Below are 27,020 nucleotides of genomic sequence, written 5' to 3'. Positions count from 1 at the left end.
ATTTGATCTCTAATTTCTTTATGTTTCGTATTTAATAGCTTGTATTTGTTATCTAACATATATATAGTTGGTTTAATAGGAACGCTTTCGGGAGAAAGAATCAAGTACGATTATATATCCAGGAAGTAGGATTCCAAAGTGGTTCAAGTATTGCAAGATGACTAGTACTTCATATACTAGTTCTATTGAAATAGAAATTGATCATAATGCGTCCATGTGTTTTGGGCATCACATCGTGGCATTAGTTTTGTGTTTTGTTGTGGGACCTCTTCCACAATGGGGTTTTTATAGTTATACTATCTCAATAAACGGCCAGCAGAATGGAAATAGGTGGTCAGGGTTTAGATGGTCAGGGTATTCAGTGGACCCACATGATAGTGTATGTCTAAAATACATCGCTGGAAATTCTATTGATGATATGCTGTCAAGAAGTTACAGGGAGGGGAATAATAATATGAGGTTTACATTTGAAAGTGATTCAAAGAAAGCAATCTTCAAAAGTGCTGGAGTCCACCTAATATACGGGAATGACAATTTCATTAATCCTATTCAACTTTCAAAGAGATACCGAGATGATGGTGAGCATGACTTGCAACCCGATTGGAACCCACAACAGAAGTGACAATCTTCAACCACGAGAATTATGGAATTCAAGGATGCTAATGATGATTTAGTTATTGAAGATTTGGATTTAGAACGTCGACTTGGGTAAGTGATAATAGCTGAATTTGTGCAGAATTTTACTAAATTAATTAAAGCATTATCACAATTATGCAGTCATGTTAATTCTTATATTTTTATTAGTCTTGAGATATTTATTTTTCTTACTTAAATTTAAGTTTATATTAATGAAGGAATTGAAGTTAAGAAAGGAATCAAAGTTGCGGAATGAATCAAAGTTGGGGGAAAGAACCGCAACGGTAACAGACTTGCAGCGCCTATATTTACATTTTGAGAAATTTTTATTCTTTAGTTTCGTTTTAAATACTGCTTTGATGTTTATTTACATTCATATTTTAGAATTTAATTTCATGAACAAGCCTAGCTAAGTTTTCAACTAAGGTTGAGAATGAAACCTCCTTGAAAACTAGTAATATTATTTATGAGATTGATTTTACCAATTGTCGATGCTTTCAATTGAGAGGAATAAAATTCTTGACATAGTTCTATCATGTTTTTATCATGATTTAGAATAATCTTAATCAGCTGATAGCTTTATTCATAATTTTGTTAAAAATAAAAACTATTGAAATAGAAATTGATCATAATGCGTCCATGTGTTTTGGGCATCAGATCGTGGCATTAGTTTTTGTGTTTTGTTGCGAGACCTCTTCCGATGAAAAGAATAAGAATAAACGGCCAGCAGATTAGAACTGATCATGAGATGCGGCTATAGACTTCAATGGACCCACATGATCGTGTATGGCTACAATACATAGTTGTAAATTCTATTGATCATGAGATTCTGTCAAGAAGTTACAGGGAGGGGAATAATAATATGAGGTTTACATTTGAAAGTGATTCAGAGAAAGCAATCTTCAAAAGTGCTGGAGTCCATCTACTATATGGGAATGACAATTTCATTGATCCTATTCAACTTTGAAAGAGATACCCGCGAGATGATGGTGAGCATGACTTGGAACCCACAACAGAAGAGGCGGGGATCTTCAACCAGCTCTAGCATGATGGAAATTCAACGATGCTAATGATGATTTAATTAATGAAGATTTGGATTTAGAACTTCCACTTGGGTATGTGATGATAGCCGAATTGGACAGAAGTTTGCTAAATTAAATAAAGCATTATCACTATTATGTAGTGTTAATTCTTTTTTTTTTTTTTTTTTTTGTCATGAAATATTTAGTTTTCTTACTTAAATTTGAACTTTATCTTAATGAAGCAATTGAAGTTCATAAAGGAATCAAAGTTGTTGAAGGAATCAAATTACCACTCTTGGTTTTCTCCTCGGGTTTGATAAAAGTCCTCTTTGGTAAGAGCCCTTAATCACTTCTAAAGTGATCTTTGGTTGATCTATTATGGTGTCGATGATCTAAAACAGTAAAGGGATGAAAAAAAATAAATGTTTGAAGAAGGCTAATTGGTATTCCTATTGTACTTCCAACGATGAAGATAGGCTGATTTTCCTTTAAAGAAGCATGATTATGTCATATTACTTGACGTCATGAGGCATGAGTGCTTAGGGCATGTTTTAAAGTATTGCATGCATATTTATCAATCAAAACCAGATATGAGAAAAGTTCGTGGAATAAATCCTTTCACTATTAGCATGTTTAGAACTTCAATTGCATTATGTCATGGTGACTCGTGAATAAGCATCCATTGATATTCCATGTATCTTAGAAAAAATTTTCATTGGAAATTAGTACTCTTTTAAAGTTATTTTTTTGTTTTAGTGACACATAATGAACCTATCTTGAATTGTTTTGCAATGGTTCAAACCTTGCATTCACAGGATGCTTGTGGAATTTGCAGCATTCTCCTCGACCACCTTACTAGAATTTCAGTACATATATACGCCAGGAATATTGAAACGGGTTCAAGGCCTCAAAGACTCTGTTTTTAGACCAAGACCAGATCTGTAAATGGAGATTTAAGGGCCTTGAAAGTTATGTTTTACAGACCTAAGGACCATAAGGGTAAGTTGAACAAGGTTAGAATTGTACAACATTACATAAAAGGAGTTATAATTTTCTTGGATTCTTTTTGGGTTAACCCAAAAGGATTTGAATTGGACCTGATTTCTTATCCCTTTTTCACATTTTTAGCTTTCTTCTCAGGTTTTGATAAAAGTCCTCTTAGGTAAGAGCCTTGATTTCTTATGGAGTTGATGACCTAGAACAGGAAAGGGGATGAAAAAATAAATGTTTGAAGAAGGCTTATTGGTATGCCTAATGTACTTCCAACAATGAAGAGAGACTGATTTTCCTTTAAAGAAGCATGATTATGTCATATTACTTGACGTCATAAGGCATGAGTGCTCAAGGCATGTTTTGAAGTATTGCATGCATATTTATCGATCAAAACCAGATATGAAAAAAGTTTGTGGAATAAATTCTTTCACTATTAGCATGTTTAGAACTTCAATTGCATTATCTCATGGTGACTTGTGAATAAGCATCCATTGACATCCCATGTATCTTAGAGAACATTTTTATGGGAAATTAGTACTCTTTCAAATGTATTTTTTAGTTTAAGTGAACATAGAATGAACCTATCTCGAATTGTTTTGCAATAGCTCAAAACTTGCATTCATAGGATGCTTGTGGAATTTGCAGCAATCTCCTCGACCACTTTACTGGAATTTCAGTACATATATATACACCAGGAATATTGAAACATGTTCAAAGGCCTCCAAGACTATGTTTTTAGACCAAGACCAGATATTTAAAGGGATATTTAAGTGCCTTGAAAACTATGTTTTACAGACCTAATGACCATAAGAAAGGTAAGTTGAACAAGGTTAGAATTGTACAACATTACATAAAAAGAGTTATAATTTTCTTGGATTCTTTTTGGGTTAACCAAATAGGATTTGTATTGGACCTGATTTCTTATCCCTTTTTCGCCTTTTCAGCTTTCTATGAGATTATCACGTCTTCCCATATTGGAAAGGATGCTGGATGAGTTATACTAGGCAGTAGAAGGTCACCATTAAAAGGCTGAAGTTAATGACCAAATTTATGTGTGGAGGGAAGAAAGGTAATGTGCGTGGAGCTCATTTTCTTAACATTTCTGGCAAACGCATGCATTGTGATGAAATTAATTAATGTCTGTGCAAGTTAAGGGAACCTAAATTGTTGTTGATTTTCTTTTTCATCATACTGTAATTGTTGATCTTCTTGAGCTGCATTTGTCAAAATCCAGGGTAATTGCTGAAAGTTTTTGGTTTGAGAAATGACATAAATCAAAGGTCCTAAAGCTCTGGATGAGATTATTATCATACATTTGTACCCGTCTCAACATTAGAATGAACTCTTGAGGAAATAATAATCCCTGCTTACTGGTTACTAATCATAAGGTTATGTACTAATGCATAATGAAAGACTTCTATATTAGTATCACAAATATTGGCCTGCCATTTTGTGGTTATCTTGCTGGAGCTCTTGTATCTAATCACACCTTGATGGCTAATCATATGTGGCAGAGGTAGTGGCGAAGCTAGGATTTTATTTCAATAGGTGCAAAATCTAAATAAAATTTTTTTAAAAAAAGGTATGAACTATTTTTCTTTTGTAGAACATTTCTTCAATTATAATGACAATAAGTTCTTTACACTTCTTTAGATGAGGATGCATTGCTACATCTAATGGATGCAACTGCAGACATGCCACTGTTCCTGCAGCACCCCCTCCCTGTCATGTTGATGTAGGATATGCAAAGTAAGTGACCCAATACTGTTTCATTCCAAAAGATTGAATTTATTATCAATACCATAAACATAAACATGTAAGAGCCTAGATTGTTAAATTGGTAGAGTATTATTAATCACTTTTCCTCTAGAAAATCCTACATATTTTGTTCTGTTAGAAAATGTATACAATGGATGAATCGGTTAGTTATTAATGCTTGCTAAATATGTTATAATTATAACAAAATATGTGTAATTAGTTAGTAATTGGTGATTTGTATTTAAGCTTTCATTTTCATATTTGTGGTCTCTTCTTCTGAGGCATCAGAATCAGAAACCCTCCTAAAGTTCAAGGCCGCCATTCAACCCAACGACGCATTAATCAACTGGAATGGCTACTTCTGACAAACTCTAAGTGACAAAGTAATAGTTACAAATATGCAGTCTTATGTTTTGAACTAAAATATAGATTAAGCCTGTAAGTGATCTATTGGATTCTATTTTGTTATGGTGTAAGATTAATTGTTAGATCTATATCTATATACTCAAAACTTTTGAGTTGAATATAATGTCTGAACATATATGATCATATCAAGGCATCACTAGCATCTAGCACTTTCCACATTGATATTGGACATTGATTAGCCAACTTAATCCTCCAGAGAACTGAAAACCCACATGAAACAATGCCTAAAGCCCGCATATGCATATATACAAGGGTAAATATGTGTGAAAACATTCAGGCAGTGATGGTTTGTCCTATCAATGGCAGGAAATTTAGAGCTATGTGGAATGCCTATGGGTAATTGTGACGAAGGCTCAATTCCAAGTGTCCTAGTGATTGTCATACTTGCAACGATGGCAACAATCGGAATAGGTGTGGTGGTCTTCATCAACCACAAGAGGCAACCTTCTTTATTGACAAAGGCTCTAGTACAACAATTAAACTTGCAAAAGAAATCAGGCATAAAGGAATCAAACGAATCAAGGCAAGACTCAACAAACTACAGTGGAAATACCAAGAAGGTTGAGAATGTGAAGCTGGCCTTTGTCAGGGAAGATAGGGAGAGGTTTGATAAGCAGGCATTGCTTAAAGCCTCAGCTAAGATATTGAGCAGTGGATCATTTGGGTCTTTGTGTCTTCTTACAAGGCTGCTTTGCACAATGGACAGGTGATGGTTGTGAAGCGGTTCAAACAAATGAATAATTTGGGGAAAGAGGAGTTTCAAGAGCATATGAGCAAGCTAGGGAGATTGAGACACCCGAATCTGCTTGCTCTGGTGGCTTACTACCATATATAGGAAGGAAGAGAAGCTCTTAGCATTTTGACTGTGCGGAAGGCCAGCTTGGCCGTTCATCTACATGGTACACTGATCTCCTTTCTAAAATATGTTTGCTCACATGTGCATGTATATTAGTTCATGAATTGGTAGGCCCTCTGTATATGTTTCTTTATAAACATAGCATTTTTGTCATGCATGCATACATACATACATACATATATATCATATCCGCCTCTGTTGTGTAATCACTTTCACTACGTTCACTGACATCATTTTCAATGCAAAGAAGCACTATCACATCGTCCAATTATACCAATAGTTCTAATTATAAGCCAGTTTGGAGGAAAACTTTGTCATTCTTCAATTTACTGTTTACAATTAAAAAGCAATACTCAATCTGGTTGAACAAAGTCTGCAATTTTTTTTTTTCCTTGTTCTTCCTTTATGGTAGTTCATGCCCAAGACAACCTACATAGCCCTTTGTTCATGCCACTTGCTTTTCCATTCCTCCTCTGTTTTGTTCAAACCACAAGTCGGCAACTTATGGCCATTAATTGGTCTCTCTCTGCCACATATTGAATATGTTCGACCACACCGAATGCTAAACTCTTGGCCACGATATTCGGTAACTGTTTAACTCTCTACCTCACTCTTTTATGGACTATTATATTCATTTGGTTAGATGATGTTGTGTTTTGAGTGTTTAAACACGGTTTGTCAAGGGGCCTATGAGTTTGAACTTATGAAATCACGAGAATGCTTTGTCAAGGGGCTTATGAGTTTGAGAAAATATTTTTGAACGTAGAAACAAGAGAAATTAGTTCAACCTATTACTTGACGAGGTAGAATAAAATTCTGCTCAGTTTTTGGTCTAAGGCAGTTCGGTTTTTATTATAGTTTCTAACTATAGATTTAGCTCTATCATTTCCTTTACCTGAATCCCTTTTTAATTGGTTTAATACTTCAAACCATTAGAAATCAGTGTTTTTTTGTGAGCCACCTTCTCAAGCTTAAACCAACGTGAACAACCATAGATTACAGCAAACCAGTAAAATGTGCAGCAGTGAACCAACAACCTATTTCACCTCTTCCTCAACTACTCAACTCAAACCTCTTGTAGCTATTGAACTTGCCTCATTCTAGACCACCTCAAGAGGTAGCACAACCACCATAGAAGCCACCAAAGCAGCAGGTAAGATCCCTCTTTTAATTCTGTCCAAAACTGTAGCATAGCAGCAAACTCTTTCTGCAATGCGTTTTCTCCTCTAAATTTATGCAATTGATTCCTTCCTAGTTTCTGTTTGGTAGACTCTCTAGCTTGTTTATCTCCATTTGATCACTTCTAAATCCTTGCTTGTGTAATTAGGAATGTATTAGAAAGAGGGAAGGTTTGAAAACAAGAAAATACACAAGCTCTTGGCTGTCCTTCCAGTGCAGAAAAAATTCAGCAACTTCAACCCTTGATTCCTATTAAGTTTCAGCACCTTAGTTTGCTTTTATTTCATCTCTTCAACTCAGCCTCAATATGTGACATTTGGACAACCAAATGACCTTAAAATCTCAGATCAAAACCAGCTCTTAAGTAGCTGAAACTAAGGGGAACAGCAACACACACAACAACAGCAGAAAGTTGTAAGAGACAGCAGCAGTAACAGTTTCTCATTTTGTTTTCCCTCTCCTTCTTACATGTAATCTCTTCTGACTCCAAGGACCCTCATCTATACAATATATTCTAGTCCAGTGGATGAAATATTCGAGCTCAGAATGAAGCAAAACAGAAAACAAAAACATCCTATTTGCAGCAGCAGTTTTCATATTTGAACCCCTCATTGTTTACTGTAATTTCTAATCCTCTTAACTCAAGCCTCCTCACCTCTAACTTCATTTGGTTGAGTAATAGAAAGTATGGTGGAGGAAATGATAATTTGGAGCAAGAAAACATCTATGTTAGTTGCAATTTTATAGTGCTAATTCTTATATTTTTCTTAGTTTTGAAATATTTATTTTTCTTACTTAAATTTGAACTTTATCTTAATGAAGGAATTGAAGTTTGGAAATGAATCAAACTTGCGGAAGGAATCAAAGAAGGCAAAGAATTGTAACCATAACAAACTTCAACGGTAACAGACTTATAGCTATTTTAACATTTTGAGAGCAGTGTAATTTTTAATTTTTTTTAGTTTCATTTTAAATATGGATTTGATATTTATTTACATTCATATTTTAGAATTTATTTTCTTGAATATGCCTAGCTAAATTTTCAACAAAGGTTAAGGATGAAACCTCATTAAAGATTAGTAATATTATTTATGAGATTGGTTTTTTTTTTTCCAATTATTGATGCGTTCAATGATTTATTATTCTTGCTTCATATCAATTGAGAGGGATAAATTCTTGATATAAATTCAATCATATTTTCATAATCTAGAATAATTTTAATCAGTTGAGATCCCGATTCATAATTTTGTTAAACATATAATTATCCGTTAATAGTTTTTTCATTGTTTAGATTAAATTGCATATTTAAAATTTATTTTAGTTTTTTATTGTGATTATAGAACTTAATTTAGAACTTAATCTTTTGTACTATATTAGAATTTATTTTAGTTTGTATACTAGTCCCGTGCATATGACACAAATGTAGATTTATCGTGGCTTTCAGGTGAAGAGATTGAAGGACATGATTGCATTTGGCTAGTCGTTTGTGGGGATTTTTCTTTCAGTTCACTTTTCTGAGATCTAGTGGGGTATGAAATTTCCTTTTTGACGAGCATTTCTTTTAATTTTGGCTTTGGATTGCTAGCCGGGAACAAGTAAAGTTGTTGCTTTTAATAACTATAATGTAGCTTTTTTGTTTGCTACTTTACTTGTTTTTTGGTAGTCTGGATAGACCAAAAAGATTCCTTTTGGTGTTGTAGGGGTTGCATTTTTTCAGGATCAAGATATTGGTTTTTTTCGAGTTTTGTGATCGTAAAGTTTGGATCACTTATACTGTTTACATATAAAAAAAAAAAAAAGTTTGGATCACTTATGGCGTAGGTTGTTTACATGTAAAGTTGTGGTTTGCTTGGTTTTGATTTATAAATAGGCACGTTTAGATTGGTTTTATTGATTGATTTATTTAGTTTAATGTATAGGTTGTTTTTATTTTACTGGATTTTGATGCTTGGGATGGTTTTTCTTGAATATTTGTAAATCCCATGTGTCCTGCTTGTTACCACGGTATTCCTCCACCATAAGTGAGGATAATCAATAAAATTGAGGTACCGTCCTCTTCTTAAAAAAGAAAAGAAACCAAACTTATGGCTTGTGTGCCTTTCCAAACTCTGGTAATTTCCGTGGTTAAGATCATTATGTACTACCGATTCATACTTTCATGAATTATAAATACAGATTTTTGGCAGACAATTGTGGCGACGAAAAGAGAAAATTTTGCTTTTGAGTTGTTGGTTTTCACTGTATAGCAAGTTGTGGCTTGATTTCTCAGGATTAGGAATATTCATGGTGGACAAGACAATTGGTGAATTGTAACAACTTATTGCTCATTATGACATAACTAGGATATTGTTCTGTTTTGTATAACCAGGAAGTAGTCTTTGGTTAAATTGTTCATTTTAATGTAACCAGTTGTTAATTGCAAAGCAGTGTCAAATGCAATGGTCTTTGTCTTTTTACCAAGTTTTGTATTAGTATTTGGCTATGTTTTACTGTGAAGGATTAAATAAGTAGACAAAGCATGCTCTCTTGGAGAGTCTGATGGGCATAGTTCACAAAAGGATACCAATAAGCTTGCAGTCTTGAAGTGGTACTGCTCATCACTTCCGCCACTCACTAGGTTTTTCCTTGGCTCCTTCATTCTTGGTGGCTCAAAATCAGTCGACAGTTCCTCCTCTATCTGCAAATGGCAAAATCAATAAGAACATTGGTTCATTGATAAACAAAAAAGTGCAAATGGAAGTGTATTTACAAGATGGCCAAAGCCATGAATTTCATGTTAGTATATTTAACCAAATCCACCAAAAAATATGAAGGAGTATGCTATACCGATTCATACTTTCGAGGAAAGGGTCAATTTTTTTCTTCATTTCCTCTGTTTCCTGAAATATGCCTTAATATTATATACCCATATCTGGCTAACTCAAGAAAATTAAAGCCCTACATAAAGACTAATAAGGCTAGCCTATACCTCATAAACCAAACAAAAAAAAAAAAAAAAGAAAAAGAAAAAGAAAAAATCACAGTAAATAAAATTTGAAAGAGCAAAACGCAAATAAATACAGGGTAAATTTTTAACAAACACGAAAATAGGATACAGGGATATAAAAAAACTAAATAAAAATGAAGAACAAATTTTAATAGAAAATAGTCCCAAACCAGAGAAAAATACGATTGAACTCATGACATTACTATATACCTTCAGTTTCGCCCCCCGATAGTCAATTTGGATGATGGGAAAGGTTAGAACACAGCAGAGACTAAGATATGAACCCACAATCCTCTAACCCTCCCAAAAGATAATTTCCATTAATTGTATTAGAAAGAAATCATTTTTCAAATTACCTCAATTTTATTTCCTTCCATACCAATTTTTCTCAGCAACCCACAAGAGGGTGAAGTAAGAAACCAAATAAAAATAAACCAATAGAGGGAAAAAAAAAAAAACGAAGAAATACAACTTTGTTGGCTTTTCTTATGCAAGACCTTTCTTGAAACTAAAGACAAGAAAATCATACAAGGTATCAAAAATACTAACCACATATTTTTCAAGACTTCATTTTTTTTCCCCAAAGTTTATGGTTGGCTACTCTCAATGCTTTTTGGGTGTCTAGTTGTTGAGATGTTACATGTTACCTAGAAAATTAGATGTAGTGGAACTTGAATTGAAATCTCTCTCTCTCTCTCTCTCTCTCTCTCTCTCTCTCTCTCTCTCTCTCTCTCTCTCTCTCTCTCTCTCTCTCTCTCTCTCTCTCTCTCTCTCTCTCATGTTTTTGCTTAATTTCATTATGAAGAATTACTAAACTTCGTATGACAACAAAAAATCATCGTTATAATCTAAGTTACAAGAAGTGTTAAATGAGAGGTAGGGCTGAAAACCGAAACCGACCGCCACTTCAAGAATATTGAGTTAAACTGGCTGAAACCGACCGTGCATGGGGGAGAAAACCGACTAGTTCCTTTGCCGGCCGGTTCCGGTTTGGGCCTTGTTTTGGGCCTTTTATCCAATACATGTGTGGGCTTTTTTTTCTTTATATATATATGTATTTTTTTTGCTGAATTCATCATCCAATATCTTTTTAAGTTTTTGTTCTTAACTAATAATTCAATTCATCATCCAAACTGTTGTAAATTCATCATTCATCATATTAAAAATAAATAAAATAATAAATAACTAAAGCATTCATCATATTAACTAACTAATTACTATATTACTTACTACATAATTAAAAATAAATAAAGATAACTTCACTAGATATTTAGTATTACATATTACAAATTTGAAAAACAAGCCAAGTTGTCTTAAGCATAGCAAAAATGCAAGTAAAAAACTAACATAAATAAATGAAAACAAATTGTCTTAAAGACCTAAACATAGCAACAATGCAAAAAATTAAGAATATCGATCTTCATGTTCGCTCATTATTGCTTCAAGCCTTCAATCTTCAATCGTCAATACTTGTCACGTTCGATTGTGCGGTCAACTCTATAAGAATAAATAAGAATAAAATATCAAATGTTAGTAAATTCATATTATGAAAAATATGCAAAATTAAATTACAATGAAAAAAAAAGAAAACATTACCCGATTCTACTACAAAGTTCTCCACATTATCTATAGCCTCTCGGATATCAATGGGTGTTAACGGATGCCTTAACCAATTTTGAGTGCAAATAAGTGCCTCAATAGTTCTCGGAGCCAACGAACTCCAAAAAGGATCAAACACATGACCTCCCATACTAAATGTTGACTCGGACGTAACTGTGGAAACAGACATGGCCAATAAGTCTCGTGCAATCCTCGCAAGTATAGGATAGTTAGCCTCATTTATTTTCCACTAAGTCAATAAGTGAAACGATGCGCTGAGTGCCTCACAACCATATGATAAATATCGATCCACTTCAATTTTGGTAATACTAGGTCCCATGGCGGAAGATGCCCTATACCACTCCTGGAACCATTTGGTCTCACGTTTGCCATCTCCTTTATTCAGGGATCTAGATGTTGGAAGGGGTTGAGAAACTAGTGTACTCGTGGTGGAATCGAATGTAGCATTATACTCTGCATACAAATCTGTTAATAGCTGTCTCACATTTGAAACCAACTTCTCAGCACGAAACTCATCATGAATTTTCTTCAAATGAAAAGTAAGAAGCCCTAACTTGCTTCGTGGATCAAGCACAACTGTAATTAACATGAACAAATTCATCCTATCTAATGACCCCCAATACTTATCATATTTGGTTCTCATGTTTATGGTCATACTCCTCAGACAAGTATTGGTACTCTCGCTCAGCACAATCAATTCAGTTTGGAGATCACAAATCTCTAAAAAACTAGTGTTGGCTGTCACATATAAAGATCCAGAAAATCTAGTAGTGGCTTCATAAAACATCTCAAAAAACTTGACAAACACCCACTCCGTAGTTTTAGGAGGTCCCATGTGTCCATCATCAAAGTAAGAGAGAAAATTATAATCCTCACTCTCTATCCACCTGAAAGCCTTCTCAAACTTCTCAGCCGCCTCCAACATCAAATAGGTTGAGTTCCATCATGTCTGTACATCAAGACACAACATTTTCTATCTAGCTATATATATATATAACAGATTATATATATACTTTTTTTTTTTTTTTAGGTAGTCAAAGATGCATTCCACCAAAATCATTGATAGAAAGAAGTTTGAATCAAAGCTGAATGGAGCTCTACTTTCTTATTAATAATATCAAAGCAAACATGTAAACAGGGAATTAGTAACAGGAAGCCAATGAGAAATTCCCGGGCTCACTATGTCGCAAGACCTGTAAGTAATTCAATATATGCCCTTGAAACGAAATGACCAGTCACAATAATGTATTAAGTCTGGACATCAGATACCATGGGCAAAATAATTTATATAACAGATTATTAAGTATATTAAGTATAACAGATATGGGGGTCAGAATACTCACAGAGACTGGAGGGAGTCACGGAGGCCGAAGGAAAACACGGAGGCTTGAGGGAGTCACTGGTTCGTCTGTGGCGCCGTTAAACGGAGAGAGAGAGAGAGAGAGAGAGAGAGAGAGAGAGAGAGAGAGAGAGAGAGAGAGAGAGAGAGAGAATTAGGGGGCAACAGAAGAGAAAAGGGAAAAAGGGGGGGGGGGGACTGGGAAGGGGAATAACCCTAACCCATTTCCAACCAAATGATGTCGTTTGGTTGAGACCAAACGGCATCGTTGGCTTTTATTTTTTTCTCACACATTTAAACAAAACGACGCCGTTTCATATGAAACGACGTAGTTTTATATAAGGTATATATAAAATATATATATATATATATATAAGGTCGGTCGGTTTACCGGTTTTCTATGTGGTCGAACTGGGACCGAGCCAACCGAAGTCAGTTTCCATTAATTTCTACCGCCGGTCGACCGGTTCTTCACCAGTTCAGACGTCCGGCGGTCGGTTGCTGTCGGTGTAGGTCGGTTCGCCTATTCCGTATACACCCCTAACGAGAGGTACTGAAAAAAATTACTTCAATGAATAAAAATAGGGAACAAAGATTAATGACAACATATATACAACGGCTTAATTTGCTTCTCCACTAAACTTCAAATTCCATTTCTTGTCCCTTTTTTTCAGTTTTGAGTTTCCGGAAATACTTGATGAGAGATTGGAATCCGTAAAAAGATTCTTTTGGTTTTTGATGATGTTGATTGTCCAGACCGATTAGTAAAACTAAGTGGAAGTTGCAATTGGTTTGGTTTAGGAAGTCGAATAATCATAACAACAAGAGATGAGCATCTACTAGATAAGCATAATGTTGGTTTGAAATATCCTATGAATGTATTGGATCCTATTGATTGACGTTAAGCTCTTTACCTGGCATGCCTTCAAATGTGACAAACCTGATGATGGTTTTGTGGGACTCACAAAACTTGCATTGCAATATGCTAGTGGCCTTCCACTCGCTTCAACTATGGTAGGCTTAAATCTACTTGGAAGAGATATACATTAATGGAAAAGCGAATTGGAGAAGTACAAACAAATTCCAAATAAAAAGAACCATTTTAAGTTACCATGAATTACGTGATTATGAGCAAAATATCTTCCTTGACATTGCATGTTTCTTCAAAGGACAAAACAGGAAATAAGTCCCTAAAATACTACAAAAGTGTGGTTTCTTTCCAAATTATGGTATCAAAAACCTCATTGATAAATGCCTCATAACTATTGGTAGATATGACCTCTTGATGATGAATCTCGTAATTGAAGAATCACCCAAAAAACCTGACAGACGAAGTATGTTATGGTTTTATGAAAGTGTTTGTTACGTACTTGAAGAATATACGGTATATTTCACTTAGAAACATATTTTTATTTCTCAACTCTTCTTTTTTCCAAATTGAAGTTACAATTAAAAAAAATAGAAAACTTATGTTATAGTATTTGATACAATGCTTGTGCATTCTCCCACTAGGGTACAGAGCAAATAGAACGCACGATACAATTGAGTCCCAACGTGCTTGCAAAGATGGCCAAAGCCATGAATTTCATGATAGTATATTTCACCAAATCCACCAAAAAATATAGAGTATCCGAGGAAAGGGTCAATTTTTTCTGTTTCATTATCTACAAATTTCTTCTTCATGTCCTCTGTTTCTTGAAATATGTCTTAATATTATATACCTATATCTGGCTAACTCAAGAAAATTAAAGCCCTACATAAAGACTAATAAGGCAAGACAAGACCTCATAAACCCCCCCCCCCAAAAAAATCCCAATAAATAAAATTTGAAAGAGCAAAACGCAAATAAATACAGGGTACCTCGATATAGGAGCTAACTTCTTTCATTACATACCTCACTAGGCTCCAATTGTTATTTATGGATGGGTGCGAAAGCCTTGTGTATCTTCCAATAAACATTTTTCAGTTGGAACTTCTGGAGAAAGTTGGCGTCATTAATTGTCCAAATTTTGTAAATCTTGTAAAGGATGTGGGGCATAATGGACAATCCATGCCATATATATAGAAAAATGAAATTTCATCAAGTATGCCATGTATATAGAGTATTGTTTCTCCATCTGCAAAATCAAATAATTTATCTATGACCTATAATTTCTCTTCAAGTTTGAGCAAATTAAATCTATCTGAGATTGGTATTGTTAGCCTTCCTCCATGCATAGAAGGACTTGTTGGATTGTATCAGATTAATTTGAAAGACATGGTGATATTAAACTGGGAGGTGCAAATTAAGTGAAGTTTATCTATAGTACTTTAGAATCCAAATCAATACTTTTTGAAGCATATGTTATAAATTATAATTAAAAAATGATGGTAGTTTTTTTTTTTTTTTCGGTGGGGGGAGACTATCTTCCTATATTTTTTAACATGTAATGCCAGGTACTGAAAAAAAAAAATTACTGCCGTTCAAAGAAAACTGTGAACAAAGAATGACAAAATGCCAAGTCAATAGGTCAAAATGAGTGGTATAACTAGAACAACATAGTAGCATTCCCAAGTCAACAAGGATATGATTCTCCTTTCAAAATTCATAAGTTTCAACAGTTGTTAGTGATCATTTTCCTTATTTAGTACTTAACTTATGGCCAACCCCACCCATAGGAGGATTGGGATTCGGGTCGACATGGATATGAATGTAACTTTTTTCGTACCCGACCAATAATATCTTTTATTACATGAGAATGAAATTGTGCCTAAATCATCTCTATTTTTCTTGTGATCCTTTTGCAATGGTGGAAGCGAATCTAAATTTGTTCAAGAGATTGTTCCAAAGGTTTAGAAATATCAATCTTTCTAATTTATCAATATTTTCATGGATGTTCGATACTACAAGAATATAGGGCTTTTGTGATCAAATCGTTTCCGTCCCTAGAGAAATTGACGCTAAAACTCATCTTTTGAGACCAATTTTACCTCGTTGCAACTTTCTGCTGCTAGGGGTGTGATTCGAGTAAGTGAACAGTTGTATGTATTTTTGTGGCATTTTATTTTCGATGCAAAAAACATACCTCATTTTTTATATTTTATTTGCAACGATTAGGAATTCATCACAAAAATATACCTTTTGCGACAAAATGTATATTGCGGCAATTAATTTAGATAGAAAAAATCAATTTTAACACCTTTGTGTCTTTTACAAAGATTTATTTTTATCGCTAAATTTTATTTTTGATATTTAATTGTTTGCAACGATTATTTAACTATTTGCGGCAACACTAAACCGCGTTAAAATCACAATTAAATAAAGAAAAAGGGGAAAAACCCTAATCCCTAAAGTTTAAATATTTTTTTCATGAGTTTAACTATATATAGAGGAAAATTATAAGATTACTATTATTTTACTACCTATTTATTACTCATTTTGTATTTGATTTTTTTTAATTTTTTATTTTACTTAATAATTAAAGAAATGACTATTAGTAAAATTATATATTTTTTAAATTTTTTCTTAATGGCAACAAATGTTAAAAAAATATTTAAAAAAAAAGTATAAAAAAATAAAAAATTTCTAATAATAAATGAGTAGTGATAGGGTTAACCGTATCACTGCTCATTAGCTATTTTAGCACATCAACCGTCTTCCTTTTTCTTCTTCTTCTTTCTTTCTTTCTTTTTTTCTTCTTTTTTTTTTAAAGCAAAACGAATTTTACTCTTCTTCACCATTCGAATTTTGCATCCATCCCGCCGCGAAACCCACCCTCCTCCTCACCAGGAACTCGCGTCTCTTCCCAGCGCCACCCAGCGACGGCGTCTCTCTGTTCAGGCGACGCTCCTCCATCTTCACTTTACTTTCTTCTTTCCTTTTATTTTGATGTTATTTTGGTAAGAAACATGTTTTTGCATATATAACTCGATTGTTTCTCGGCTGCAGCTTTTCCACCTTGTTGATAGGTCAAATTGATACTCTTCTGCCTTTCGAACCTTCAGGGTAATAACGAAGAAGGACAGGTATATGATTCTACTATTTGTTCCTTCAAAAACATGACTGAACGCTGTAACCTTTTGATTAAGCTTTCATCAAAAAAATTAAGCTTTTATCTTTTTAAGCTTTCAATGATAATTGCTATCTTGCGAATGTCTCTAGATTTTCTTTAGTTAGTCATTTACTTTTGTATATTTCATATTCTACTATCCATTATGAGCCATATATTTTTAACCTTTAATTAAGCTTTCATTCTTGTAAGTTTTATGAATACCCTTTTTGTAAATATCCCTAGCTTTTCTGTTGTTAGTGTTTTCTTTATATACATTCTAATACATATTCTACTAGCCACATAAAGCTATGCATCTGGACTTGATGTTAAGACTTGAACTGTAGATAGGCACATATTCCAACATGTTGATGAGATAATTAGATTCATTTTCATATCAGATTAAAATTTTGTTCGTTCGTTGGAGGAACTTTCCAATTTTCATTTGAACTTTGAATTTAAAGCAAGTTTTTCTTATATTCTTAATTCCTGTTAGATTTTGTTTGGTCCTTCCCTAGGAGGGACTGGAATCTCATTCTATCATGAGAAGCTAAGAACTCAGGTGTGTTAATTGTTTAATTGGAGCATAAAACTAAACTTTCAACAGCATTTTTGAGTGTTGTTGCTAATCCTAGAATCTGTTGACTATAGCTAATACAATGGCTTGAGCCTCCTGGGGACTCATTGGAGGGAGGAAATTAGGGATCGCCTAGATTCGGTTATTTTATAAACTTGAATGAGCTCATGCAGCAGCTGACATCTAGCTGCTTGTGAGTCACTTGGTTTGTTTATTCTGTGGATTCTTGCAATTATTTTTTCACCAGTAATTATCAACAGAAGTGGTAAAAAGAATGCACTCTTCTAGGTCACTTATTTTATTCCCTGCTTATGAGGAATCAATTCTATGTGCAGATTTGAAGTACTAGATGAGGAAGCGGGTGATGATGATGAGGGTGGTGGCCAACGGTAACTATCTTTTATTGACTCTCATTTGACAGCTGGATTTTAACTTCTGGTTTGAGGGTACAATGTATAAAATACCTTATAGTTGAGGGTGGAAAATTTGTTCTACACCTTTCCATTTATTTTAGTTTTCTGGATGATTGAATAATTCATCTGAGAGTGACATTTTTTCTCCTTTTGTCTTGCTGTTCTCAGGAAGTACAAGCTGCCCATGTCGAATATTATTCCTTTCCCCAAGAGAAATGACCCTTCTACTGCCCAGGATTCCCCTCCTGGAAGACAAGTGCTGGCTGTCTATCCAGGAGCTACTGCACTTTATAAGGCAACTGTTGTCAATAACAACCACAAGGTAATGTTTTCCTTCCCCCTTGGTCTGCTATAACAGAAGCTGTGTTCATTTCATTTGAATTCCATTCTTCTGTAGGTTCTTGCCCTTTGACTAAACAAGCTTATCATGAATTAACTAATAATTGTATTTTGCATGTTTGTGGTACTCTCAACCATTCGAAATATTTTCAGAGAAAGACAAATGAGTATGTAATATCCATCTATGTGGTTCATCCTTAGCATCCCGAGTTTTTGGAAAAATTGCATTCTTGAATGGACTTTGGGGACCAAATAAACACAAAATGATTTACTGCAAATCAAAAAGGAGTATTTTTTTTTCCACTCTTATTCTCTTTCAGGGTAGGTCATGAGTCTCAACTGACTCACAGATTTTTACCAGCTTCTCAGGTAATTTGATTTACCAGCAGTCACCAAAATGGTAAACATTTGACAAAGTAATCCATTTTCTCAACATTTTTAAGGAAACAAATCAATGTATTCCCAGTGGAGAAGCGTTTAAGCGTTAAAATCTATGGGTTATATTTATGGCTAGGAAATGCTGCTCAGTTTTTTATCAGGAAGATTGTGTACCTTAAACTGCTATGAATGCTTTCCATTGGCTCTAGGATTTTGATTATTACTTGATTTTGATGATGTTGTCTATGCAAGTAAACTCAACTCCATCTAGCCTTCTTTCCAACATTACTAATACAAATACCAATACCCAAACAGGGAAGCTAGTTTAGATGGAGCTGATATGGAGGTTGTCTCTTCATTGCTGCAAGCCTGTAATGCTTTGTGAGTGGCCTTTTTTTAACCAAGGGCAATTCACCATGTGCTTACCATTTTGATGTATACAAATCAAAATAGGACATATTCATCTGTTAGGAAAGATAAAAGTACCACTGTGCAAAACTGCCACATGAAGATAAAATGCAAAACTGAAACTGCTTATTCATTCTCAAGTATAGAATATTTACAATCAAGAGAATAATGTTTACAACCAAGTACTCAAATACATTGCCTTTACATTTACTCACTCTTGATTACGAATCCTATATTATAGCGGAAAATGACTATCTAATTTTCAAGACCAGGAATATTAGCAGATTACAAATCCTATATTATAGTTGAACAATTCTAACCTTGTTCAACTTACCCTTCTTATGGTCATTAGGTCTGTAAAACATAATTTTCAAGGCACTTAAATCTCCCTTTACAGATCTGTTCTTGGTCTAAAAACAGAGTCTTTGGGTCTGATTAAAAAGAAAATCAACAACAATTAGATTCCCTTAACTTGCACAGAAATTAATTAATTTCATCTCAATGCATGCGTTTGCCACAAATGTTAAGAAAACCAGCTCCACGCACATTACCTTTCTTCCCTTCACACATAAATTTGGTCATTAACTTCAGCCTTTTAATGGTGACCTTCTAATGCCTAATATAACAATTCATCCAGCATCCATTCCAATATGGGAAGAGGTGATGGTCTCATAGAAAGCTGAAAAGGCGAAAAAGGGATAAGAAATCAGGTCCAATACATATCCAATTTGGTTAACCCAAAAAGAATCCAAGAAAATTATAACTCCTTTTATGTAATGCTGTACAATTCTAACCTTGTTCAACTTACCCTTCTTATGGTCATTAGGTCTGTAAAACATAGTTTTCAAGGCACTTAAATCTCCCTTTACATATCTGGTCTTGGTCTAAAAACATAGTCTTTGAGGCCTTTGAACATGTTTCAATATTCCTGGTGTATACATATGTACTGAAATTCTAGTAAAGTGGTCGAGGAGATTGCTGCAAATTCCACAAGCATCCTATGAATGCAAGGTTTGAGCTATTGCAAAACAATTCGAGATAGGTTCATTCTATGTTCACTTAAACTAAAAAAATACCTTTAAAAGAGTACTAATTTCCCATAAAAATGTTCTCTAAGATACATGGAATGCCAATGGATGCTTATTCACAAGTCACCATGAGATAATGCAATTGAAGTTCAAAGCATGCTAATAGTGAAATAATTTATTCCACAAGCTTTTTTCATATCTGGCTTTGATTGATAAATATGCATGCAATACTTCAAAACATGCCTTGAGCACTCATGCCTCATGACGTCAAGTAATATGACATAATCATGCTTCTTTAAAGGAAAATCAGTCTCTCTTCATTGTTGGAAGTACATTAGGCATACCAATCAGCCTTCTTCAAAGATTTATTTTTTTATCCCCTTTCCTGTTCTAGATCATCAACTCCATAAGATATCAAGGCTCTTACCTAAGAGGACTTTTATCAAAACCTGAGAAGAAAGCTGAAAAGGCAAAAAAGGATAAGAAATAAGGTCCAATACATATCCTATTTGGTTAACCCAAAAAGAATCCAAGAAAATTATAACTCCTTTTATGTAATGCTGTACAATCCTAACCTTGTTCAACTTACCCTTCTTATGGTCATTAGGTCTGTAAAACATAATTTTCAAGGCACTTAAATCTCCCTATACAGATCTGGTCTTGGTCTAAAAACAGAGTCTTTGAGGCCTTATAGTTTATAAGGAGCTATTGGCTTGTTCCTTATAGACTATAAGGCCTTCATACTTTTTTTTAGACCAAACTATAAACTATTGGCTTGTTCCTCTTGCTTTTTTTTCATGGGAATCGTGAGCTCTTCATGAAAAAAAGTTTGCTTCTCCTAGAATAAACTTTTCGAACTTTAAACTAGATGTAATTGCATGTTTGTAGAGAAAATATTACCCCCCCCCCCCCTTACCCACAAGTTGGGGATGCTTATTTGTAATTGTTATGTCTTGGTTTCTATGTATTACTAATTATAAATTGTTTCTAATTTTTTGATATTTGTTATCGCGTGCTTCCCTTTATTAAAAGTAGAAAAAATTTTACAAATGGATATAGAAGAAATTTCTTTTATGTTCATTTGTAAGATTTTTTTTAGTTTTCATTGGCTTTTGCGGCAAAATTATTTCGCAGCAAATAGTATTTGCGACAATAACTGTAGATAATATGATTTTTTGGTTGAAAATTATTATTTGGGTCGCTTTTACCACCTCAAATATTCATTTTCTGCGGTATATTTGCCGCAAATAAGATTTTCCAACCAAAATTCAGTATTATAACTGAGATTTTCCAGAGAGAAAATCGTCGAGAAAAATTTTACCGACAATAATTAACCATGGTTGGTATGTATACATTTGTGACAACAACGAAGACTGTCTGCAGCGATATAAATCACTGCAAATTGTTAATGTTTTTGCAACATTAGAACTATAATAATTCCAAGATCGTTATTTATTCATGATTTTTCTAAACCCACAAAGATTGATCTTCAACCTTGAGCATTGTGGACTTGGAGGAGGCTGATGATGATTTAAAATGAAGATTGGGATTTAGAACTTGGACTTGGGTGTGCATAGTCAGATGAGACCGACCTTTCCGCAGCATGGGTGGGATTTAGTTGGTGGTGGGCACTTGGTCGGGTTTGTATCATGTTGATGAGTACAATTGAATCTGAAACTTTATTAAGTGGCAGAGTATCAGTCTCATTGCCACATTTGAATTATGAATGTAGCCTCTTATCAAAATCAGGTCTCCTTATGGCACTATATTACTTAATTTGTAATTTGGAAGATCTATATCAACCGAGGAGTGATGTTATTAGTCTTCCCACATGCATCAAAAGTGTTTTTGGACTAAAGCACCTTGTGTTGACGGATTGTTTGCATCTTAGAGCACTTAGATGGATTGAATTGCTCGATTGCTATAAAATGTTGGTGAATATAGCGAATCATGTGGAAAATCCTTCGTTGACTGAGGTCTCTCTCTCTCTCTCTCTCTCTCTCTCTCCCCATATCTTCCCCTGCCCCTTTCTCTGTGTCTCTGATGTTTCTTTCTTTTGCTACATGTTTGTGTGTGTTTTGATTTATAATTTTATAGTTGAAACTTTGTGATATATGTTTGAAATTGGCTGGGACATCTAAATTACATTCTTCAGTTGCAGCAGCTAAAGATACTTTCTCTTGGAGCTTGTTCAGGGCTTGGTGTGCTTAGAAAGAAGGTGGAAGTGGTATGCATTCTGCTTTGTCTACAAATGAATATGAAATTTCATCAAGTGGAGAATCACTCTCATTGCTACATTTCAATCAAAATCAGGTCTCCTTAAGGCAGTATGTTACCTTTGTAGTTTGGAAGATACCATTAGTCTTCCCACATCCATCAAAAGTGTTGTTGGATTAAAGCACCTTGTATTGACTGATTGCCTGCAACTTTAAGAAATTCTAGAGCTTCCATCCAAAAAAAGTTCGAATTCAAAATCAGCAACTTAAGAGCACTAAGATGGATTGAATTGCTCGAATGTCATGACATGTTTGTGTTTTTCTCTTTTTTACATGTTTGTGTGTTTTTATATATAATTTTATGGTTGAGACTTTGTGATATATGTTTGACAGGGACATCTAAATGACTATTTTGGCCGCATTATATTTCCGGTAGATACGATTCTTGAGTGGTTCAACCACTGTAAGGAGGCTTCAAATAATACTGAATCATGTGAAATAGATATTGATGGGAGTGATCTATAGTTGGATGAGATCAGAGGAATGGCTCTGTGTGCTATTATCAAAGCAAATTTTGAAAGCTCTGCATTCGATCTCTTTCATTTCCTAGTGTTGAGATCACTATTAATGGCATGCCAAATATTACAACGAGAAAATGCTTGACACAGGGATTTCAGAATCTGGAGATCATGTTGGTCGAAGTACTTTGCACTAGATCAGCTTTTTAAGCTAAAAGGGTAAGGTCTGAATGTTGAGTTTTCTTGTAATTCAAGCTCATTATACATTAAAAGTTGAGTCCATTTACCACATAAGCATGTAGAGAACACAAAAGATCATTCAAATGTCCTCTACCTATGAACATGATTACAACTTGAATTTGACTGCCATCGACAACACAACATGAATGATCAACCTACAAGTTTTTCTTCATTCATTACCCAAAATGCTTGTTGTGTTCTTGATTAACTTTCAAATCGTGCTCCCAAAACTAAAATATACAAAGCTAGTTTTGATCTTCACATGGCCGGACCCTGTAATAATTCATCTTTTGTTCCAAAGTTGACAACTCAATATGGTGGTGTGAGGTCTATATGTGATCCTACTTTGTGTTGGCGTGCATATTAAATCTGTATACAAAATACTAAAACACATGCACTCCTTATTTTTCCTTATTTCTTAGGAATATTGCTCGTCATATATACCACCATTTGCTCAGAAACTCACAACTTGATCTTGGCCATTTTCACTTGAGGATGGTGAAAGCTAATTAGTCTAGACAGGGGCACGACCTTCTTGCATGGAAATTCTGTTATGGGAGACGTAGTGTCTGATGAATATTGCGCATAGTGTTCTAGTGCGAGAACATGATCTCGAAGATATTGTTCTAGTCACAGATCAGGGAGTTTCAACTCCAAGATCTACAAATTGCCTTCAAGCAACATGTACCATAATCAATAGAGGGTTGATCCTACAGGACTTTGATTCATTCACTTTGAGCATTTTATTTCAGCATGCTTTTGGGTCTAAACAATCATAAAATGTTTCGTCTGTTAATTTTACATCTTTATAAATTTAGTACTAATTAAAAAATTATCAAAACGTATGAAAATTATCCTATTCCTTTCTATTACAATCCCTCCTATACTCCCAAAAAAAAAAATGTAAATTAAGAAAGTATGTGTGGACCAAGAATTTAGCTTAACATTTATTTTTGTTAGAGCTAATTGTTAGATTAATGTCTTTTATACCATTAAATAGATAAATAATAATAATAATAATAATAATAATAATAATAATAATAATAGTCAAAATCTCTAGCGATCTTCAATAAGACAAAAGGTAAAATAATAATAATAATAATAATTAAAAAAACTCAAAAATTAAAAATAAAAACCAAAAACACATTCTAGAGCTATTTATATATTTAAAGAAAATAATATTTTATTTATCATCGTCCTATCATCCTCTTATATATATAACATATAATATTTCTCTATTCCTTTCTATTCCATTCCTTCATAGACTCCGATCCCAAACTAAGTATATATCGTCATTTAATTTTAGCAATATGGTTAATTTGTGTCAAAACAATTTATTTCAAGATTTTTCAATAAGATATCATGATATTCCTTTTTTTTTTAATTGTTAAGTTTATAAAAATAAATCCTATAATTTATCAAATATTGTGACTTAATTTGATACGTTAAAATTTTTTGAAATGAAAGTAAAGTAAAAGAAACTATAATATACAACAAAAAATCATATTTGTTAATTTATAAACTTTACTATTATGAGATCTCTACGTAAACTAAAAATGCTAATTTTAGTTTTGTTAAATTAAAAAAATAAAATAAAATTTTATGTACATGGTATATATTTTGCGGTAGCATCGAAAAGCCATAAGAAAATAATTTAATTCTAATCTTGTCATTTTATATCAATATATATAGTACATGTTGATGTAGTGCATGCATTTGAGTTTTCTTTTTTCTTTTTTTTTTTTTTTTTTTATCAATGCATTTGAGTGATTATTCATTTGATTAGAAAAATATATGATTAGAAAATATATAAAAGCAAAAGAAAGAACAATATTTCTTAGATTTAAAATGTCCTAATTTACATCATTATTATGGATTCTTTTTTTCTTAATCTATAAATAAAAACATATGACATCATAATCTACGGACATTTTTAAGACAAATAAGACATTTCAGATTTATTTGAATGCAAGTCGAAACAATGAAATCGCTTTATCTTGAAAGTTGCTTAAGCCTTCAAAGGGTTTCTGAATTTGATTGTACAATAGAATCTATAGAATACATTAACCTTTCCTACTGGGCTTCAGATAAAACCTTATATATGCATCTCCCAAATAATATTCTTCAGTTTCTTGTAAAAACTAGCCATAATCTTTCCTGATTGTTCTTAAAGGACTACTTAAAGATTTGACAATAAAAGTTGTGAACATTGAGGGGCCTACACACCTTCAAACTCAAAGCGACATAGCATCAAACCAAACCAAAAGTCCTTATATCTTAAAAAAAAAAAAAAACCAAAAACAAAAGTCCTTTTGTCCTCTTACTACGACCGTTGAGGATAAGCTGAATGCAAACCATACCCCCTCTTATCAACACAAATTTCTTTAGCCACTTTGGCTTAGCTTTGAGTTTAATTCTCGGATTCTAACATGTAAAAATAAATAAATTTATAGATTAATATGATGTAATAAAATATATTAAATTATAAAATTATTTTTATTATAAAATAAATTTAATATACCATACAAATTATATTAATTTATAAATTTAATTTTCTAGTTACTTATTACTAATGAATGAATGACAGCGAGAAGAGGCACACTGAATAAAAGGAAAATTATTGAAGAAGCTTGTGACCAACGTATAAGCTTGTGGCCAACATCGTGACAGCGAAGGTATGTGAAAATGTATTATTATTCTTTTGTAAAGCTGTCGTGCGATATTATTGTGCAGTCCTATCATAATCGTCAAGTCTGCTTCACCTTCTGGCCCCTTCTAGCCATTGTCATTTGCCAACACCATTCCATAACCTATTTGAGCTCTTACTTTCATGTCAGCTTTCTTAATTCTTATGTTATCTTTACGTCTCTCTATTAAGAATTATACTGTTTGGATAGTGAGATAAGATGAGATAAGATAGTTTTAGATGAAATTTGAATAAAATATTGTTAAAATAGAGATGAGATGAAATGATTTCTGAATCTAAACAACCCCTAATATAATAACTAAATCTAATTTAGAAATTATATTGTCAATTGAGGTAAATATTTCATGGATTAAAACTTTGAAGGGTTTGGATTTTTATTTTTTATTTTTCCATCGCGTATGCAACTTTATAATATAGTACTACTAGAGTTATATTTATTTGAGAAGTGCTACAGTTATAAAGAAATTCATAAAAATAAATTCACAAACTGATATAGTTTTATATGTTATGTTAGATTTATTTTAATTTGTAAATTTACTTTTACTTTGTGACTAAATAATTTCTCTATTTATTTATTGACAAATATGCTTAAACTCTTTGATCTAAATATTTGATCACAACTACTTGGTTGGTTGATTCAACTTCGTTAAGCTTCATTGCATAATATTTTAGTTTATGGTATTCTTTACATGGAAATATTTAGTTTATAAAAAAAGTTTTAAAAATTACTTAATTCTAAATTTGCATTAGACTTTAAAACTTGAATTAAATCTTGGCTACCGAATAACAAATAGAAAATGAATAACAAATAAATAAAAAGAAGAAAGGAAGTTGCCAAAAAGCTTCTCCGGTCTCATTTATTTACCAATAAGTTATTAAAATTGATATATACTTGATATATTCATTTACCAATTAGATGTGCACAAACACAAAATGTTTTCAAGACGTCAAAAGAAAGACATTATATATAAATATATATATATATATATATATTTATATTTATATATAAATTAAGGGACTATTTCGAAATTTCCAAACAAAATTATGAACATTGGTGGGCCTACACCCCTTCCAAGCGACGTACAACCGAAGTTCCAAACAAAACCAAAGTCCTCGTCCTACTACCGACTGTTGAGGAGCAGCTGGAATGCAAACAACTGCAAATTAATATGATATAATATAAAAATAAATTTAACATTTCATATAAATTCTATTAATTTATAAATTTAATTTTATAGTTATTTATTACGAATGAATGGTTGGCCCCGAGAAGAGGCCCACCACCATGAATAAAAGGAAAGTTATCGAAGAAGTTTGTAGCCAAGGTATAAGATTTTTGTAAAGCTGTCATGC

At 33.2% G+C, this 27,020-nt stretch overlaps 2 protein-coding genes across 52 annotated transcripts in view; both read left to right on the top strand.

The window, feature by feature from the left end:
• Positions 1-27,020, top strand: part of LOC122295749 (disease resistance protein RUN1-like) — a 101,272-nt gene that overhangs the window by 7,543 nt on the left and 66,709 nt on the right. For 9 of the 48 annotated variants that reach the window (XM_043104918.1, XM_043104920.1, XM_043104919.1 and 6 more), the window contains exons 5-7: positions 80-708; positions 855-920; positions 1,294-1,751. In XM_043104918.1, the coding sequence (XP_042960852.1) occupies positions 80-622 (543 nt within the window). In that variant the 3' untranslated portion in view covers positions 623-708; positions 855-920; positions 1,294-1,751. Of the gene's footprint in view, positions 1-67; positions 709-854; positions 921-971; positions 1,752-1,900; positions 1,991-2,473; positions 2,658-2,786; positions 2,904-3,296; positions 3,467-3,595; positions 3,721-3,885; positions 4,040-4,304; positions 4,435-5,141; positions 5,735-6,103; positions 6,278-7,692; positions 7,773-8,296; positions 8,400-8,533; positions 8,947-27,020 lie in introns of those variants that run through there. The other 39 variants (XM_043104921.1, XM_043104910.1, XM_043104915.1 and 36 more) reach the window with 31 other exon arrangements.
• On the top strand, positions 16,432-23,089 carry LOC122295757. Of its 4 annotated transcripts, XM_043104975.1 has the most exons (10): positions 16,432-16,820; positions 17,340-17,405; positions 17,495-17,613; positions 17,756-17,809; positions 18,002-18,155; positions 18,326-18,339; positions 18,866-18,931; positions 21,878-21,962; positions 22,142-22,213; positions 22,596-23,089. In XM_043104975.1, the coding sequence occupies exons 3-10, from the start codon at positions 17,588-17,590 to the stop codon at positions 22,725-22,727; spliced, it is 603 nt and encodes a 200-aa protein (XP_042960909.1). In that variant the 5' UTR covers positions 16,432-16,820; positions 17,340-17,405; positions 17,495-17,587; the 3' UTR covers positions 22,728-23,089. The 4 variants fall into 4 exon arrangements, with proteins under 4 accessions (XP_042960909.1, XP_042960912.1, XP_042960911.1 ...); XM_043104978.1 differs by lacking the exon at positions 18,326-18,339; XM_043104977.1 differs by lacking the exons at positions 17,340-17,405; positions 17,495-17,613; positions 18,326-18,339 and having other exon boundaries at positions 16,432-16,635; positions 16,744-16,820.

Source organism: Carya illinoinensis, chromosome 15 (genome assembly GCF_018687715.1).
Source record: "Carya illinoinensis cultivar Pawnee chromosome 15, C.illinoinensisPawnee_v1, whole genome shotgun sequence".
NCBI classification, from domain to species: Eukaryota; Viridiplantae; Streptophyta; class Magnoliopsida; order Fagales; family Juglandaceae; genus Carya; species Carya illinoinensis.
The sequence above is the reverse complement of the archived record's forward strand: the minus strand, read 5'-3'. Positions and strand labels throughout refer to the sequence as shown.